At 38.8% G+C, this 18,716-nt stretch overlaps 1 protein-coding gene across 2 annotated transcripts in view; it reads right to left on the minus strand.

Moving 5' to 3' along the window:
* TBC1D14 (TBC1 domain family member 14) overlaps nt 1-18,716 on the minus strand; it is a 76,310-nt gene that overhangs the window by 41,252 nt on the left and 16,342 nt on the right. For both annotated transcript variants that reach the window (XM_087736216.1, XM_087736214.1), the window contains exon 3: nt 11,451-11,571. In XM_087736216.1, coding sequence (XP_087592342.1) covers nt 11,451-11,571 — 121 coding nt within the window. The remainder of the gene's footprint in view (nt 1-11,450; nt 11,572-18,716) is intronic.

Genomic DNA, 18,716 nt, shown 5'->3' on the forward strand with positions numbered 1-18,716 from the left:
CAGTTTCCCTATATACTGATACTATCTGATACACTGCAGTATCAAACAAGCAGAAACATCTACAAGAAAGGCTTCCAGCATGGCAAGCATCTGATAAGTGCTTGAGCAAGAGAATACAAGCTAAATGTTTTTTTGTTTTTGTTTTTTAAATTAACATCTGCCAGAATAAAATACTACCAACACCTGCTTTCAGCATATCCCTTAAATGTCACTTCCAGGGACCGGGATTATACTGGATATGGACTTCATGTAAAACATAATTTTACAGAAACTATATGTCTGCTCACTGATTTCTCCACCTCAATTTTCTGTATAGCCTCAGCACCATACCCTTCCAAATAATCTCTCAGCAACTTTTTCTTCCAACATTTCACATTAGTGCTGACACTGCAGAAGAAAACTTATCTTTCCTATCTAGCCTCAAATAGCACACTCTTCAGGCTGGCTGAAGAGCGTGTCAGAACTGTCCCCCTCATTCTGAGCGAGACACAGAAACAAAAGGACTCTCCATGCTACGTCACCTTCATGCTGACACCATTCTTAAATGGCCAAAGCACCAGGTTAACCCTGGGATGTAGGAAAGGAGTCACAGGAATACGGCATTTTATCTTGCAAATTCTCAAATCAGTTGCAAATATAACCTCAAATACTTGCAATCTTCAAGACAGCGTAAAAGTCACCCAGGAATGCCATCTACTTTGCAATGCACAACAACTCGTATTATTATGCTGTTCAGATACCCACCGCAGCACAGTTACTATTTTTGTTTGTAAACAGCTGTCTATGTAGGTAAGCGTGTGCAGGCTTGTATTTAGCTATGTGACTTCAGTACGTACACCAAACTACTTTTAACCACATTTTCCACTTCCCCCCCTGCCCTTTTCAAATCCCTTTGCTAATTTCTATTCTGCTTCCTTATCTAAATTTGTGCATCTCTAAGGATCTCTGACCTTTTCCAAGTTTGATACTTGTCTGCCCTTAGAAATGACAGAAAAACGAGGTGGTAAGTCTACTGCACTAAAGCCTCTTTGAGTGGTTTTCTTCATCCATGTTTGCTTCTCTGATCCCCGAAATCACCCTTTTCATCATCAGCAGTTACTGATGCCAATTTCTTACATGTCTAATAAAAGCTTCTTTTGTACTCATACTGATGCTGTGCTTCATATCATCTCTCATCATCTGTTCAGACTGAGGTACTCTTGTGGATTCAGTATTCAATTTTACAAAAAACTGTATCAACATGTAAATTTACCAGAATATAATCTTCTTTACAACTTAAGGTTCAATCTTGAGGATAAGAGACTGTATCTTTTTAAAGCTCCACACAAATGCAAATAAAGTATATGAAGGAAGGCAACATAACTTCATAGTCTAGCTTAAAGCAATGACTATTTCCAGGCTTTAATATTCATGAAACTGTTTCCACTGGACTTTCTCATGCTAAGGAGACAACTTCTCAATACAGCAGAAGAAAATTTTTATGTGGAAATTACTAACAGGCACAAAAAACGTGTAATAAAATCATGTAGAAAAACGAGATCAAGTCTCCTCTGAGAGAGAGAGGGAGAATGAACATAAAATTTGAAGAAATATTTTCCCAGTCTTGCCTCAGAGAGACGCTTAAGGAAAAAGTACTAGTTTGGGTTTTTTTTTAAATCCTTACATCCAGATCCTCAGGGTTTCCAATAACACACATACAGTAACTCCATTCATTTTGCAGAGCCAAAGAACATCAGCTTTGTTTGTTGTTGCTAGTGAGCATGGTAAGAGTTAGCCTTTCAAAACCTTCACCGCCCCCCTATTCTTTAATTTTAGATGAAGTTTGAGATGTGTAAACTGGAAGACAGACAAAGAAAACCTTTCGGTTGGGTTTCTTGGGAGCTTACTTCTGTTTAACACAAAAATAACATATTGAAGTCTAGTAAAGCTTTCTCAATTAATTTTACATTTTAGCAATGCAAGTTCTAGTCTCCTGTTAGGGTAGACAGTTCCACCACAATATTTAGAGGCTAACACACTTGCCTGCAAGGATGTATCTCCAGCTTTGCTTCACAGCAATGTTTTGCTGAATGTTTGTGCGATGCAATATTCAAAAGTATGTGCTGGTATTTCCAGGCTTGCTCTCCACAGACTTCTATTTTCATTCCAAAACTGACAGAGGGGAAAAAAAAAAACCAAAAGCCTGCTGCGTGTTGCTTATCAGCATGCATGGTGGAAGGTTACTACGCCAAAAAAACTTACTGAGTACACAAAGATGTAGGTGTTTAAGTACCTATCTATAAACACTATCAGACACAAAAATGCCAGCTGCATGTTGGATCCTCATTTAACAACAAATGAGAACGAACTTCCACCGATGTATCGGGTGTTCTGAAAAGTTGTTTTCCCTGGCCTTGAAATCTTGGGGGTAGGAAGAGCTGTTTACTTCATCCTCAGTAGTCAAGCATTTTTCCATGAATTCGTGCCTTCCTGCATTTAAAAATCACCTTGTGCCATGTGAATTAATATTCCATCTAATGCTAAGCATCAACTGGGGCTACAAAGTAACTGATTCAATTAAGACAGACAAACTTTATGATCTCACTGGCCAACTTTAAACTTACTGCATTTCCCCTAAAACATACCACTGGCATTGAAACAGACCCTTCAGTAGAGACTAGCAGATGACATTTTGAACTGCAATAACAACTACAAAGCTTATACTTCTATCTATTTAGTATCTTTATTCCAGAGAGGAGATACCTATTCTTAAACAATGCCTGTTACACCTATTTAGGATCCCTCCAGCTTCCAGGGCTTTTGATGAAGGCAATTTATGAGAAGTCTTAAAGAGTGATGAAACTAAAATAAAAGCTTTAAAACTGGAAAAGGGGGGGGAAAAACCCTCTCACTCCCTTTCAAAAAACATGTTGTAGCTTGCCATAACTGTTAAAACTGATGCTCAAAGCCTGCTATTTTCTATTAGCCTAATGTTCGTAACATATTCTGTGCTTTCACATGTTCGTAACATAAGGGAAGATGTTCCAAGAGCATCAAAAGCAGCACTTTGACAGCTAGACTCTGCTAGATTATGACACCTGGGTGGGTCTGATTACATTCTTTTATTATTAAAATACTCAGGAACAATCCTTCTGCTGTAGTATTAAATTACCCTTTCATTTACTGTGGATGGAAGCTATTACTCCTGCTTTATCTGTTTAAATATGATAGTAGATTTGTTTGAGGCATGTAATTTTCAAGTCAGGACAAGGGCAACACACTCTATAAAGAGTAATACAGCCTATTGGAATTGCTAAATAATATATTTAGTACAGTTCTTGTTGGAAAAAAAGATATTTTAGGACTTCATAAGTGACAAAATAAGCTTCCTTTCTTTACTTATTTTTATTTACTTCCACAAAAATTAGATGCCCTTTACGTATGATTACAATAAAATCAAAATATTTTTAATTGAATCAGAAGGAAAGACATGAAATTGCAATGCTTTAAGGCAACTTGCAAGTTTGGGGTTATAACTCTTAAGTGGGAAAATCAGAGTTACACCTTTGTTTCTAGAGATTTCAACAAGAATAAGCATAGATTAGTTTCAGGCTAACCACAGTAACTATGCCTTCTTACACTGCAAATGAGCTTGTGTTTCTTTGTTCTTACAAAAAGGAACTCAGGCACACCAGCACAGATTTAAATCCTGCCTTTTTGAAGGCTGACAAGTAGAAATGAACCCAGAGGAGGAGAACGCAGGAAGTGACTCATTTACACCCTCGGACTTCTGCTGCGGAACAGAAAAAACGCACTAGACAGTTCATAGCCTACAACACTTTAAAGTGTGAATGAAGTCTACGTGCAAACACTCACCCCACCATTAACGACTACAGCCATTAGTCACAATGATTTATCCAGTGATCCACCCAAAGACAAACTCAGTATGAGAAGACAATGCTTTATCCAAAATTGTGGATCTAGCTCCTGCCAGAATCAGCAGTCAACTTGAACCAACCACTTCCTCTTCAAAAGGCCCTGAATCGTCCATCTGAATGCAGCGTTACGCATGGTTAAGACAAATGCCTAGGAAAGCTCAGTATTTTTAGACAGCTGCCACCCGTCAGCAGAGGGCAAGAGGAAGCTGAACATGTGGCAGCTAGCCACGCTGCACGGCTGCTATCTGGAGTGGTCTGGCACGTGGAGCTGCATGAGAACCTCCACACATCAGCAGTCGGGAGACTTCTCTCTGTTTTTTGTTTGGCTTTTTTTTTTTTTCTCTCCTGGATAAAACACACTGCTCTCAACAGGACCTCTTATCGTTGTCTGCCTCAAGCATGGGCTGTAGTGATTTCTTTCAGTGTTTCTTGCTGGGTGCTGTTTCTCTTGCAACTCTTTTCCACCTAATAGGTCCAAGCCAAAAAACAAGCTTTGAGTAAAGTGATTTTATTAATCAACTAGGATTATAGCTTTAAAAAAAAAAGGGAAAATCAAGTGAAGATCGACTTGAATGATAACTGACCCAAATCAACTTACAAAGGTTCTTCCTCGAGTACTGTTATAAGCTTAACTATTTATCCCATAAAAAAGAAACACCTATGAGCCAAGCAATGTATTTAGCTGTTTCGAGAGCTCATTTTCACTTTATCATATGCTGCAGAGTAAGCCTCTTAAGTACAATTGATTTTAATTGACTGGAATGTTGATCCCACATATAGTCTTGATTGATTATCACCGGAAAACATAACTGGTAAATCATGTTGATTGATTTCCTGTTAGTGCATCACTCCTAAAAGAAACCCTGTTGCGTCTCCAGCTGAAGACAGCCCAGGTGGGAAACGTTATCACTGGTACCAAAAAAGAACGACACTTTTCCATCTCCCCTTATCCTCGAAAGAAACAAATATAGGAACGATTGAAAAAAAAAAAAAAATCCAAACAGTTTGGCAGGCGGGGTGGGAACACACTGCTGACAGCTTGTATGATAGAAGCAATATTGTATTAATGTGATTATCAACTCTGAACAATCCGACTCAAATGACTTTGCTGTAGCGGTAAGTGCAGAACAAGCAAGGTGTACTGAAAAGCCTGGCTGGAAGCTGCCACTCCACCTACTGCACTCCTGCAATCTGCTCCTGGGGCCTCGCACAGACAAATTTGTTACCCACAGCTGCACATAAACCCCTGTAGTTTTCTACTGCATCTGAGGTGGGCAGACTGTTTTCATCACTGGTGGCTTTCATGGCTGGAATCCAACTCCCAAGCAATTCATTTATTTGAATCCTTATCCGGGGGGGGGGGGGGGGGGGGGGGGTTCCGTCTCCTGCCCCCCTGAGAGTGCGCTATGGCTTTCAGAACAGAAATCCTTGTAAGTTTGGGAAGATGACCATGCCTGGATTAAAAATCATAGCTAGCTTTTATTATTAAGGAACTGCCATTAGAAATTCTGAATAATCTGATATGGAATGTCAGCAAATGAGATCATAAAATATTTAGACCCGAATTTATGAGTAAAGATTGTTACTGAAAGGCCTCACGTGTTATATGTGCTGAATTTTACTGGTATTGAAACTCAAAGAAAATGAAGACATTCCATTAAGCTCTTATTTGAATTCATATAGTTGAAGTTAAATTGAACAGTCTTCATAGGGTAAAAAAAATTACGCACTGATTAAAAAATGGATTTTCATATTGCAGAAAAAAAAAAAAAGAAGAGACACTACAGAAAAAAATAATTTTAAGCTGCTCCTTTGGGGAAGACAGCTGTAAGGTGTTTCTAGGATATCGCTAAAATCTGACTTTCCTCTATACACATTAGTCTCTTAATACACAAGATCTTGACTCGCCAGTTGCAAACAAGTTCTGCGAAGACTGATCACATAAGAGGAGACAACCACATGATATGCTGAGAACAATGTTACCTCTTCTTGAATTTTTAAAGGACTTTCTTTTTCAAGGGCATTCACTAACAAAACCGGGGCGGGGGGGGGGAGTTGCAAACATATGGTATTTAGATCTGCTGTTCTTGCCAATCCTGAAAAGAGTTCCTGAAAGAAACCATGGCTGCAAAGCCTAGCTGAGCTCTGCAGTCTATTGGAAGGGAAGAGAATTTAACTTCGGTTATTACTCTCAGGGAAGTACTGTCATCTGACTTCTAGTGCATTTTCACACATCAATTATAAAAGCAACTGGCATAACCAGTTCTGCTCAAGCAGGATTCCTGAAGATAATTGATGCAAAAAAATTAATCATGCAAACCTCCATTGCAAATGTACTTCCAGCTTCTCAGACAAGATTACTTGTTCTGACAGTTTTTAAGCTTTAAAACATTTAACTGTATAAAAACTGTATAAAACCTCTTGGTGATGATGCAAAGCAATCCAACCTTAGCCTATACCAATACTAATTCTTTATCCAAAGAGAAATACTCATGTATACTGTCAGCAGTAAAAGTAGGCCAAACACCAACTCTAGCTGGAGTGACTTTAATTCCCACATTGTTAAAATGGACTATGATGCTATGTCTTACATATACTAGTTGAACAAGTGAGTGCTGTTAGAAGTTTTTACAGGACTTGAGAAAAGGCTTACGTGCTCAAAAACCTGTCTGATCATTCTTTTGGTCGGAGGTCAGACCACGACACAGAAAAAAATACTACTGCTCCTTACAAATTGTGTCTGGCCTCAGTTGTGTATGTACAGCCATCTTCAGCTGCGGTATAATAACGCTCAACTTGTGAATGGCAACTGAAGTTTGAGGGTCTGGAATTTTCATCATTTATTTAAGTAGCAGGCCAGAAGGAAATAAGAACTGGAATTTCTAAGAACAATCTTTAGCCACTTCACAGTTCAATTACACACCCCCCCCCCTTTTGTGCTTTACATAAACACACACCTCACAATTCCATTCTTTCTTGCAAATTTCTTTCAACTCCGGATGAAACTATTATGGGGAAAGCATCAGAACAATGTACATTATGAAAGTATTTAAAGATTATGCCCTTCATATAAGTTTAAAAAATGTATACACAAACATCCTTATCTTTCAGAAGACTAAGTTTGCAGTTAACTTTGTTCATCTCATTCTGGACAAAAACATATAAAGCTATCAAAAGGTGGAACCATGAACATACCAATGAATTCACTATAGGAGTCTACAGCCAAATTAATGGGATAGTCACAGGGCTCTAATGCGTGACCTGGCACAAAGGATTTCTTTGATGTCTGTCCAGAAGCAAAAGAAGCTGACTTGAGAAAGGATTACTTGGTGGCTCAGTCACCTTAGTTCCTGTGCACAAAGAGCTTCATACCAAGCAGGTACAATCAGATGGATTTCCCTAGGCGTGTGGAACTTGAGGACAGATACATACAGAAACTGATAACCGTAGCTACTACTGCGGTCAGGCTATTTTGTGGCATCTTAGATTATCCAAAGGACTTTTGATAGTCTAAACAAGTTACATGCAACTTGATCCCCCCCCCCCCCCCAAGATGGGAAACCATAATCAAGCAAAAATCACAATGAAGAATTTATCACCTTTCCTCTCCTCTAAGTTGCCTTTCAGAATTAACTTAGACCAAGACTTTGCTAATAGAATCGCTACTCCATAGCCTCTGTAATCAGGCAGACTGAGTCTCTTACAATCTATGGGCTAATGAGGATTTTACCACATAGACAATAACATCACTGTGAACAGACAATTTGCAGGAAGACCTGGACTCCATGGTATGAATACATTTGGATTTTTTTCCTGTAAAAGAATCAGTAAATCAAGCCTGAGCAGCCAGAGAATGGAAAGGCTCTTGCTCAATAAACATCCCTTGTTTCAAGTACCAGCACCAACAGAGGCAGGAACTGGAACAGGAGGGCCAGGGTCAACTGAAGAGGAAAGCACGGTCTACACCTCAACCCTTTCCCAAACTTGAGGCATCTCAAGTAACAGACTCTTCAGAGCCTTCAGTTTTCTGCCACCAGCAAATAGGCACGAAGCCCTTTAACAGGGCACTGAGTATCACTTCAGTACAAATCCAGGTGAATACTCAAGAGGCAGAGGGATGAAAAGTTAAGTTACAAGGGCACGCCAATGCACAATTCTTTTGTTCAACATGTCAGCAGCATAAAACATTAGAAATAAGTCTGTCAGAGCGCTGAATCCTATGAATGAAGTCAGATAATCCTGCACATACAGAAGACGGAAGGAATAAAGTGTACTATGGGAAGGAAGCAATACCCGTAACAACTGCGGCCAGCAGCACACGAGCAACATCTAAATATTTCTCATTAAGTTTGCACAAGCCCAGTTGTGTAATATAATCAGAAATTCATGGCATGGAGTGACAGGTGACTGCTGCTGCGAATCACTAGGTTAGCTCAAGAGATCAAAACCCTGCTGATTTTCCATGATGTCAGAAAAACTGACTCTCCCTTTTCTCCCTCCAGTTTGGTTTTCTTGAAGCACATAGGAATGCTATGTTAAAACAATACTTAGATTTTGAATTAGTCCCTTCTGTCTAGGTGGCATTTTCCACTTGGACTGTATGCTCTACACACTTCACTCAATACATAGAGCTGACAGCATTCAATCAACAATTATGATGTTTCCATCATTGTTCAGGGCCTTGCAGCTCCCCACACAGTCCTCGAGACCCAGCTCCCACACTGACAAGTTCATGTAAGAGCGTTCCACAGTGTTTTCCACATCTCTTTGCATACGACAGCGTGGAAGTCAAGTCATGGAACACTGATGATCGAGATACGGAGTTTCCAGCTCCAAAACAGTCACCAACTTTGCATCCCCAAACGATCGGCTTCTCAGGGCCCCTAGTGTTTATAGCGGATTTCATATAATGCAAGCGTAACTCCCATTGCACTGAGCTTTAAGGAAGGCCCTAGCACTTCTGGGAAGAAAAGTAAACTAAAAAAAAAATCAAGCCCAATTTCAAGTAAAGCATACATGAAGCGCAGACAATTAACATCCACCTATAAAAGAAAGAGTTTAGGCACCTTGTTTCATGTCCCACAGGAAAAAGTGCAGAAACTGAAATAATTTACTAGGACACTAACCATTTATCTTGATCACAGCCATCTTCTACCCCAACTCCCACATTTCACTGCACACCTCCAATACATGAGATAAGGATCTTTTAAGCACCTTCTCTTCTGGCCTTGGAAATAAAAAGCATACCTCAAGGTAAAAATAGAACCAGAGCATTTATTCTTCTGGCCTAGTACCTTTTTTTCCAGAAATGAGAAGGAACTGGTGCTGGCCAACAAGCATCATCCCAATAGCCATACGCTGTCACTTCCTCCACTTACACGTATGCAAGTTCTTTAGGCACAAGTCAAAGAGCTAAAAGCATGCCTCTAAATGGGCAAAAAACACTGCAACACAAGTGCTACTTTGTCATTGTCAAAGCAACCTGTGAGGGGTAACCTAAATTAGGATGTGCTTTTGGGTGCTGGTAACGCTGGATTAGTTATTTACAGCATTACCCATGTCTCAGAAATTCTACATGTCAAAAATAACTTCAGGAAAGCACCAAATAAATTAGGAAGGATTAGTTATTTTTATCCAAGAGGCATTGGAGACAATCGTTTCAGACTTGCAGTCTTGCCAGAAACTCGCCAACAGTTGGATGCCATACCACATAATTCTTTAATAGCTACTTTCTTCTAACAAATTTAATACAACCGAAGTTGTAATGTTCTAGGAACACTGAATACTCACGATGTAAGATAGTTTGGATCTAAAGGAAAAATATTCACAGTACTAGCAACAACCACAAAATGTTAATAAGTTATTTACCCACTTATCAAAGAACAGATGACGACAATAAAATACACTGCTAAGTGTCCGAGTACTGTGATTATTAAGCCTCTTCAATTATGTCATCAAAAATCTTTGGTGAACACTTTGGAACTGTTAATTGTATCAAGATAAGCTGTAGATAAAGTCTGAACAGTTGATCATAGTGACAACTTCAAAAAGCTGCTTGAACTTCACTTAAATTAACAGCCTAGCTACAGCGAAGAACGGTCACATGAGACACCAGGATTTCCAGAGCACTTTACCCTAAATCAAACAGCACAGCCCTTCAAATCAGCATTCTCATTTCACACACAGCAACTGGTTTTGAAGTTCTGCCTACATGGTCTCTCTCCATGCAGACCCTTCCAGTCCCACAGTGGTTTGAACAAGGAAGTGAGAACCAAATGAAGTACAACAAAAGCCCCAAACACATAAAATGCCTATATGCAATCCAAAAAATCCCAGATCAAGTGAGACATTGGAAGAGGATGTCTTCTTCTCACTGAAAGAGCAGCTCATAAACTACTGACCACATAGTTGGATTTCATACGATTTTTTTTCCACTGGCAAGGCAGGTTAGATCCACCAGCAATGTGTTCATCTGTAGTAGAAACAGTCCTCTGAAATGTTATGTTTTCAACAATGTTATAATACTATAGCTTGAGAAGTGATATGCAAAGGAGGAGAAAAGGGGTTTTCACTGTGTTTTTTATTCTCTTATGACACACTAAGGAAGGCCTGAAAAGAATTTTGCATGACCTCTTCACCCTCCTCCCCCACCCCCAAGAACAGCTGCTAAAATTTGACAAATCATGGATCTAACTACTGGCAAATGTAAGCAACAGACACACACATAAAAACCAATGTCAAAACTAGTTCAGCAGCAATGAAGACAGGGAGAAATCTACATTCTTCGGTGTTTCTGATGCTTTTAAAGTTTTTCTCTATTCAGGGAACCACTTCAATAAACAATTTCAATACACACTCCTTTTTGAATTATACTGTACAAGGAAAAAAAAATACTTTATTCCATTCACCTATCCTGAACTGTATTGTATTGTTCCAACATTTCAAGTCAATAACCAAATGTTCATCAAGGCCCACATATGGAAAATTTCAACTCCAAACAGCAAATACTTCAGAAAAAAAGGAATGGATGAAACTAGCATTCCAACACGAGTTTCTGGCACTCTACCATTCACTCTATCTTGAATTTATGTATTTTTAATTACTGTTTAAGCACAAATAAGCCAAGGCCCAGCAGAACACAATTTCCCTTCAAACAGCATGTTATAGATGGGTCTATGACACAAAGGCTACAAACCAGTGAAAGGCAGAACAAGAAATTTGAAAGATTTTCAAAATACCTACTAAGCTTGATTATAAAAAACCAAATACACATTCCTATACTTTGAATCTTCACATGAAATGCTTTATACCAAAGTGGTACGTGTTTTCATGGAGTACTCAATGCAATGACCATGTAGAACACATTCTTTTGAACAGCACTGTTATAATGGAAATAAAATTTCAAGAACCTTCTTTGATACAGTCTAAGAAATTGTGCGCAACTCAAACAGGCTTCACAGTCATATATACAGGTCATAAACTTAATTGGCTTCTACATTCACCGCTAATCCTGGCACAGAATTAAACAAATACCTTTTGTATTTTCCTTGGATCTTTCTGTGAGTTCTCTCTGAGAGGTACTTTTCCAAACAGCTTCCATCCCAAATCATTTTGTTTTTCAAATCTTGCACTTTGCTTTCTGGTAAACAAATTCCTACCAAAAAAAAAAAAAGTTTGAATAAGCAAAAGGGTTGATTAATTATAATAAACAGAAGGATAGACAATTTGCTAACCTTATGCATCCCAATCACATATTCCAACTCCTCTTGCGGTTGTGCTGACAGGCACTGTTTCCCATCCTCAAGAGGTACATCATGCAGTATTATCACTATACTAGGCAATGGACTTGGTTAAATAAGAATTTTTAGTAGATTAAAAAAAAAGTTCATTTGTAACTTTCTAAAAGTGGCCTTCTTTTTTAGCCTCTCTCTAGATCATTCAGCCTCACTCAAAGTAAGACTAAGGCACTAAGTCTCTTGCTGCATCAACATTCTCCACCCGCCTGTTACAACACAAAACACTACCAAAAATCACAAAGAAGTTGCAGACATAGTAACCTTTTACTGTATTTGATCTGCTTTCATGAAAGATTATTTCTCCTGAATAACCTTAAAAGCAGCTATCAAAACACATTCATTCTGAAGTCTCTCTGAAATGTCTCAAATCAACCAGCTTAAACACTGTAGTAACAGTCAAAGCTAGACAGAAAGCCACTGAAAATTAAATTATTTTTATTGACATTGCTAGTTTTTAATCATAAAGCGATATGCCAGACTTGTGTCTTCTCACCACAACTATGTTTTTCCAAAAGTGGACATATAGTACAGACCAGTTTTCATGCTTTTGGTAGCACTCAGCTCCTCCAAGAGCACAACAGATACTCCACACCCACGACATGTCTGGATTTAAAGGAATAGATTTTCTTTTGTCCTACTGCTTGTTCAGTAAATACTCAAATATGTCCAGGTTAGCTCAATTATTTACACACCTTGTGGTAGGTTTTCCCTGGGAACCTGACTATAGGCTTTCCCTCCCTCATTTAAAAGAAGAAAAAACAATTCCGATGAGACAAAAGCATTTTTGCTACTTCAATCAGCAGGCAGCTATAGCACTTTCAGACCACAGATGCTTCCAGACTGGCATTACTGCTTTTCCTTACAGTTACTACCTTAATGCCCAGTGGGTTGACCCACCAAGTACAAATTGTTTCTTATTCATGAAGTGTGGCAGTTTGGGAAATAAAACTATATTGAGCTTCATGTTCTAAAAGGGCTGAATACACATCTGTAATAGGAACGACCTGGACACTAAAAAGTTGTTTTTCCTGGCCACTTTGGATCAACTAACATGAACAATATCATAAATACACCAACAGAGATAATGTTGCTTGAAATACAGGAGAAACGTTTAATACAAGAAAAACAATCGAGGCACAGACGTCAGAGTGCGCTGGAATGTATTATAAAGTTAATACGGTGCACTGCCATCCTTAAACATGCATTTATTTACACAAATGATTATGTGCTTCTGTATCACAAGGGTACAGTTACCTTGAAACCCAAACCAGGAACAGATTATCACATTAAAAGATAAGAACAAAGTGTTTAGGTACAGAAATCACACAAGTCAATAACAACTAATGTCAAAGTTAAGTAGTAGCTGTACTTCTACAAACCCCTTTCAGCTTTCCCCTACCCCACCTCACACAAAATACAAAATAGTATAAAGATGTAGGTGAAACAATTGTAGGGAAAACACTAAAGAAGAACAGCACGGAAAACGTAGAAACATACTGCCATGTCTTCCCTCATTCCACTTCTTTCAAAGCACAATGTCATGAAGCTCTCCTGTAGCTCATCATTACAGCTGTAATGCTACTTAGAGATTTATAAGCTAACTAGAGATTTATAAGCTAACTAGAGATTTATAAGCTAACTAGAGCATTAATCAACAAGTTTGACTATACTGCTACCACTACAACTGCTAGTGCTGGGAAAAAGAGACCATCATAAAAACAATTTCCAAGAAAGATCTCTCAGTTGAATTTGCTTTCTTTTCACCAGCAATTCCTTCACCTTTGCAATATAAAAATCCATTCTGTTCGAGCGTTTAGTTCCCTGAAGGGCTTCTGCATGTAATTATCTTCTGACCCCTGCCCAAGTTCATAACATGTATGTAAGACACCCTCAGATGATGGATTTATAGGATCATTTGAGACAGCTACCAAGGAAATAAAATGAGAGACAGACATGAGATTATTTTTTAATATATGTTAATTTAAAATGGAGAAATATCAAGCAAGTTCTAAAATATATCTAAGAACAAAAAGGAAAACATTACAGGAATATCATCATCAAAACCACTGCAGGTAAACAGGATATACAATGCAAGACAGGCTGGCTGTTCTTGCAAAAAGTTTTCTTTCAGGTTGTTACTACTTCCTAAGCAAGCAAACTAAATTCCAGACTACATACTGTCTTCAGAGAAAACAAGAACTTCTAGCATCAGGGACGCCTGAAAGAGCCCCACAAGGAGGCACACCTGCGTGCTAGTTCTGTGCACATTCAAATCTTCTCTTTCACAAGTAAAAGGCTTTCACCACAGTTCGTTTAACACTGCAATAACATGAAAATTAAAGGACTAACAGGCAATTTTCTCTCTCTATCCACATTAGAGGTTGCTAGCACAGGTATATACAAGCAACAATTCCCCCAATCTCCTCGGAGGGATTTTATGAGCAGCAGTAGGTCTTTATCCTCAGAGCAAAATAAAGATGAATCGGAACGATAAAGTATAATAGCTCTCTGCTGCAAATGCCTGAGTAAGATGAACTAAACCTGGAAAGTCAATCTCACATACTTGCTTTCAATTCAATTCTGCAATCCAAACTGTTTTCCCTTTAGAGGGAGCATCACAATAAGTAATCTGTTCCACAGCTTATCGAGCAGATGGCACAGTGCTTGCTCAGCGCACTCTTCTCTGTCCGCGTGATTTCCACTGTACGTTCTAGGGCACCAGGCATCTCTTCCTCTCTTGGTACTACGTCAGGGATTTCCAGTTTACTTTTTGGTTTTTGTTTTTGTTTTGTTGTTTTTTTTTTTAATTTAAAATATATATTGAACTGAAAGCACCAGGCATGGTCAATATCCAATTCCCATTCTCTACAGAGCAACTTACTCTCCTTTTTCCTCTTTTTCCCTGCTCTCTGTATGTGCCTAAGTCCTGGTGTTTTGCTGGTGTCCACACTCTTCGTGCACTCCAAAAAGTCTCAAAACTCCCAAAAGGCACAATGTTATCAGAAGCCACAAACTGGCACATCAAGATGTAGAACCACAAACTACAACCCGTTCTTGCTTTGACGGAGGACACCCAACCTTGTTAAAACCTGATCTGCCCCAGACTGGAACAAGCCAAAGGTAAACCACATGACAGTTGTGCTGGCATGGAAGGAGCAGGAGAGATGCCGCTCCCTTTGCACCTAATTTTAGAAAACTTAAGGGAAAAAAAAACCCACTATGGAATGTTCTCTGGTCTGATTTCTGCAGAGCTTTACAATAAATCAGGACAACACCACAGGGTCCAGATAAAGCCACTACTTGAGACTCCTGGACTGAAAGCAGACCCTTAAAATATGCAACTCCCTTAAGAAGGAAGTAATGATTTCTGCCATATATATATATATATGCCATATGATATATACATATCAGAGCAAATAATTAATAGCAAAAGCTTTCATTTTTCTGCTGCCACAGCACAAACAGGAATTCCTTTCCTCCCTTGCTTACACAGCTCCCTAGGATTTTCAAAAAAAGTACTAAGCAGTCTCACTTCCAAGCAAATATAATTCACCAAAAAAATTCCACTCTAAAGGTACCTTAAAGAGATCTTACCTAATAGAAAATATAGGTTAACAAGGAGCAAAGATTCTGTATTTGGAAAAAAAAAACAAAACAAAACAAAACACACACACATTTTCACCCCAAAGACAAGCTCAGAAATTCTAGGGTAAAAGATGTCAAAGTTTAATTACAAGTGTTTTAATATACAAAAATTATTTTGAGATCTTGAATGTAGAAAGGGTTGACATGCCTGGAAAGAAAAGATCACATGCTGATCATTATCTCAGTCTCCTTGTCCTCTTCACAACCATTAGAGCACATCATGCTGATTTACAACAGGGATATTAACAGGAATATCTGACACGATGCATCATGTCTGCAGTATCATTAGTGTGGAGCCATTAAAGTGTCACGGGTTACATTTGCATTCCTATTGAACATGTTAAACTATTTTACACTAAGTGTCTGCAGCTGCTTATTTTATGAAACCCAAGCACAGAAGTTAAATTGACACCACATTTCAAATAGAAAATTACTTTTGCGCCGTCCCCTAAAAACAGTATTTGGCACCAAAAAGCTGTTTAACCTTGTTATTTTAATTGAGCTGTGGAGAGAAATTACCTTCCTGAAGAGAATTTAATTCTAACTCCAGTGTTAATGTTTACATACATACAAACAGGATCCTGTGATACAAGAGAGGGACCAAACAATCTTTTGCTTGAACATACACATACTGCACCATTACTGTATACTGATCAGCCCAACTGCCTTTTTTGTGGGTAAGAGAGGAAGTTAATACCAACAGATAAGTTCAGCAGTGTCAGTAAAACCTTGTTTTTTAATAAAACTTAAGAACCACTTCATTTTGGTTCTATAAGCACTCCTAAGATAAACTTACTGAATAGTTGCCATATATACATACTGCACATTCATATATTGCCAGTATTTATGTAGCTCTGTGTGCTGTCATGGTCAGGCTGAAGCCTCAACCAAATTAAAAAATAAAATAAAAAAATATTAGAACGGCATCAATAGCAATTAATCAAGCCAAACCTATCCATATAGCATCTATTACAGCTTTTTCAAGCTCATACTTTTAAACAAAGTCCCGTATTAACACAGAAGCAGCAAGTTTATCTAGAGTTCAGTCTAATTCTCCTTCTAAAAAGTCTGTAACGTAACTACCAGCAACTAGTGCCGTGCAACGAGTTTATAGCGCTGCTCCACAAGCGTTCAAGCGTTCACTTCTTCCACATTTCCGCTGTGGTTTGTCCCAAGCAAGGTTAGCCGCCTACGTGAAGTCACCTCTCAAGAGGTCACTCCTCCCCAGCGCTCCCCCCAGTTCAGCATACCAACCTATCCACTAAAAGGAGCAGAGACAGTGCTGCCATGGCTTCTGTTGCCAATTTAGTCCCGATCTTACAAGTCAGCTGTACACCTCCTCCCTGAAAGGTCTCAAAGTCTCCTCCCGCCAGGCAGGCTCCACACTGTGCCGCTTGAGATACCTCTGAAGTTTGGTACCACTGGAGTCAAGGAACTGTTTCTCTGGCACGTGCCACTGGAACAACAGGAAAAAAGGATGGGCTCCCACACAGTAGCTGCCAGAGGGTGGAGTCGAGTGAGGCAGACACACACACACACTTGCCACACACCTGGACTTCCAGGCAACGCACAGGGTTTTTTCCCCCACCCAGAACTCCCAGGATATACCAGCTGCCTGAAATAAATCCGTACGGGAGCTTAGGACTTTGGAGTTGTCATGATTAGAGTATTTGGGCTCTCCAGAAAATCTGAACTTCATGATTTTTAACTATTTTGATGTTACTATGTTGACATGGCTCCTTAAACGAAGTTCCAAAGACCGCGCTATGTGAACTACTGGCATGCAGCATGGAATGATAGTTGTGAGCAAAACAAAAGTGAGACGGCATATGCTGCTCTGCGGTAGACTACTTTAACACCGACCTAGCATAGTGATTATATTTGCAAATAAAAGGGTTCCTTACTCTTAAAAAGACAGCTGCTGTGAAGAAACGTGCATGAGAATTACCTAGAAAATGATCCAACTCATGCACAGACTGAAGCAATTTTCTACCTGCATTTACACAAAACTAATTCTCAATTGCAAGTAAATTTTTGTTACGAGTGTTAAAAACACATACAACATTTCCTGCTCTCAAGATGCATGCTCGCATTCAAATTTTAATTAGTCTTTCAATTAAGAAGGTTATTTTCAGAAGACAAAACAATTAGAATAGTCATGCGAATTGACAACTGGAAGGACTTACCAGTCTCATGAGTAGAGCAGATGAAAAATAAGGGCAGTGGGAAAAGTTCAAAAGGTTCACATTTGGTAGAACAAAATTATCTTGAAAAAACAATTTCAAATGAGTATCAGACTCGCATGTATTCTTAAGAAGCAGGAAAGAAACAGAGGCAAGCCGCAGTTCATTTCAGCTGCTTCTGGAAGAAGGTTCTGAAATTTCCTGATAGATCTATATGACACAAGGAGAGAGCATGAGGGTCTTGAGCCCCTCAGCCTATGCAAAGGCAGTCTTACTGGCGTGCATAACGGACTTCATCTAAACAGTTTGACAGTAAGCAGATATTAATCATAAGAACTAGGTAAACCCATGTCAAGTACATAAACACAGTATACAAGATGTCTCCATAGACATCATTCCTCAAGGCATCCAGAAGCTACACTGAAACAGAACATTTCGAGTAACATACGGCACCTACTAAGCAAAAAATATATTAAAGAAAAATTCTATTAAATATTTGCTGCATTGTGAGCAGAAGTGTCCAGCCACCTTACCTGGCATGGTACAAATTCAATTAACGCTATCTAGGAAACATTCTCGCACTATTATGGAATTTAGGCAAAAGGAATAACAACATTATTTTCTTCTCATCCTTCAATGACCTTTTGTATTCCGTACTAACGATAACCTTCACAACTTACCCTCAACAAACAGAACAAAGATTCTCACCTCTAGATGTTCCAAATTTGCACTCTAGCCACTTAAACAATTTTACAGAAAATAAACCTGAAAAATCATCAACGTATTCTGTCACAGCAATTTTGGTTACCAGATTAGTGGAGGAACAAGACACATAAATCACGATGACTAGGGAACTGATGGACTTGAGAAGAAATTCTTCTCAGAAGACCTACCAAAATCTCCTGAAGAGCCCTAAATCTACATTCTCCACAGGCAAAAGCCAACAGTTAGTACCTATGACCAGATAACATTGGTTTCTAGAAATAATTCACTAGACGTAGTGATTGCCAGTTCCTGCATTCCCCCCTCCCAAACCCAGATCATCTCTCAGTCAACCTACACTTTTATTAAAAAAACAAACAAACAAACAAAAAAACAAACAAAACACCACCACCCCCAAAAAAAAACCCCAAACAAACAAACAAAAAACAAAAAAAAAGCCAACAAAAAAACCC

This window comes from Nipponia nippon, unplaced genomic scaffold, assembly GCF_047370975.1.
Source record: "Nipponia nippon isolate SJK-2023a ecotype South Korea unplaced genomic scaffold, ASM4737097v1 scaffold_6, whole genome shotgun sequence".
NCBI classification, from domain to species: domain Eukaryota; kingdom Metazoa; phylum Chordata; class Aves; order Pelecaniformes; family Threskiornithidae; genus Nipponia; species Nipponia nippon.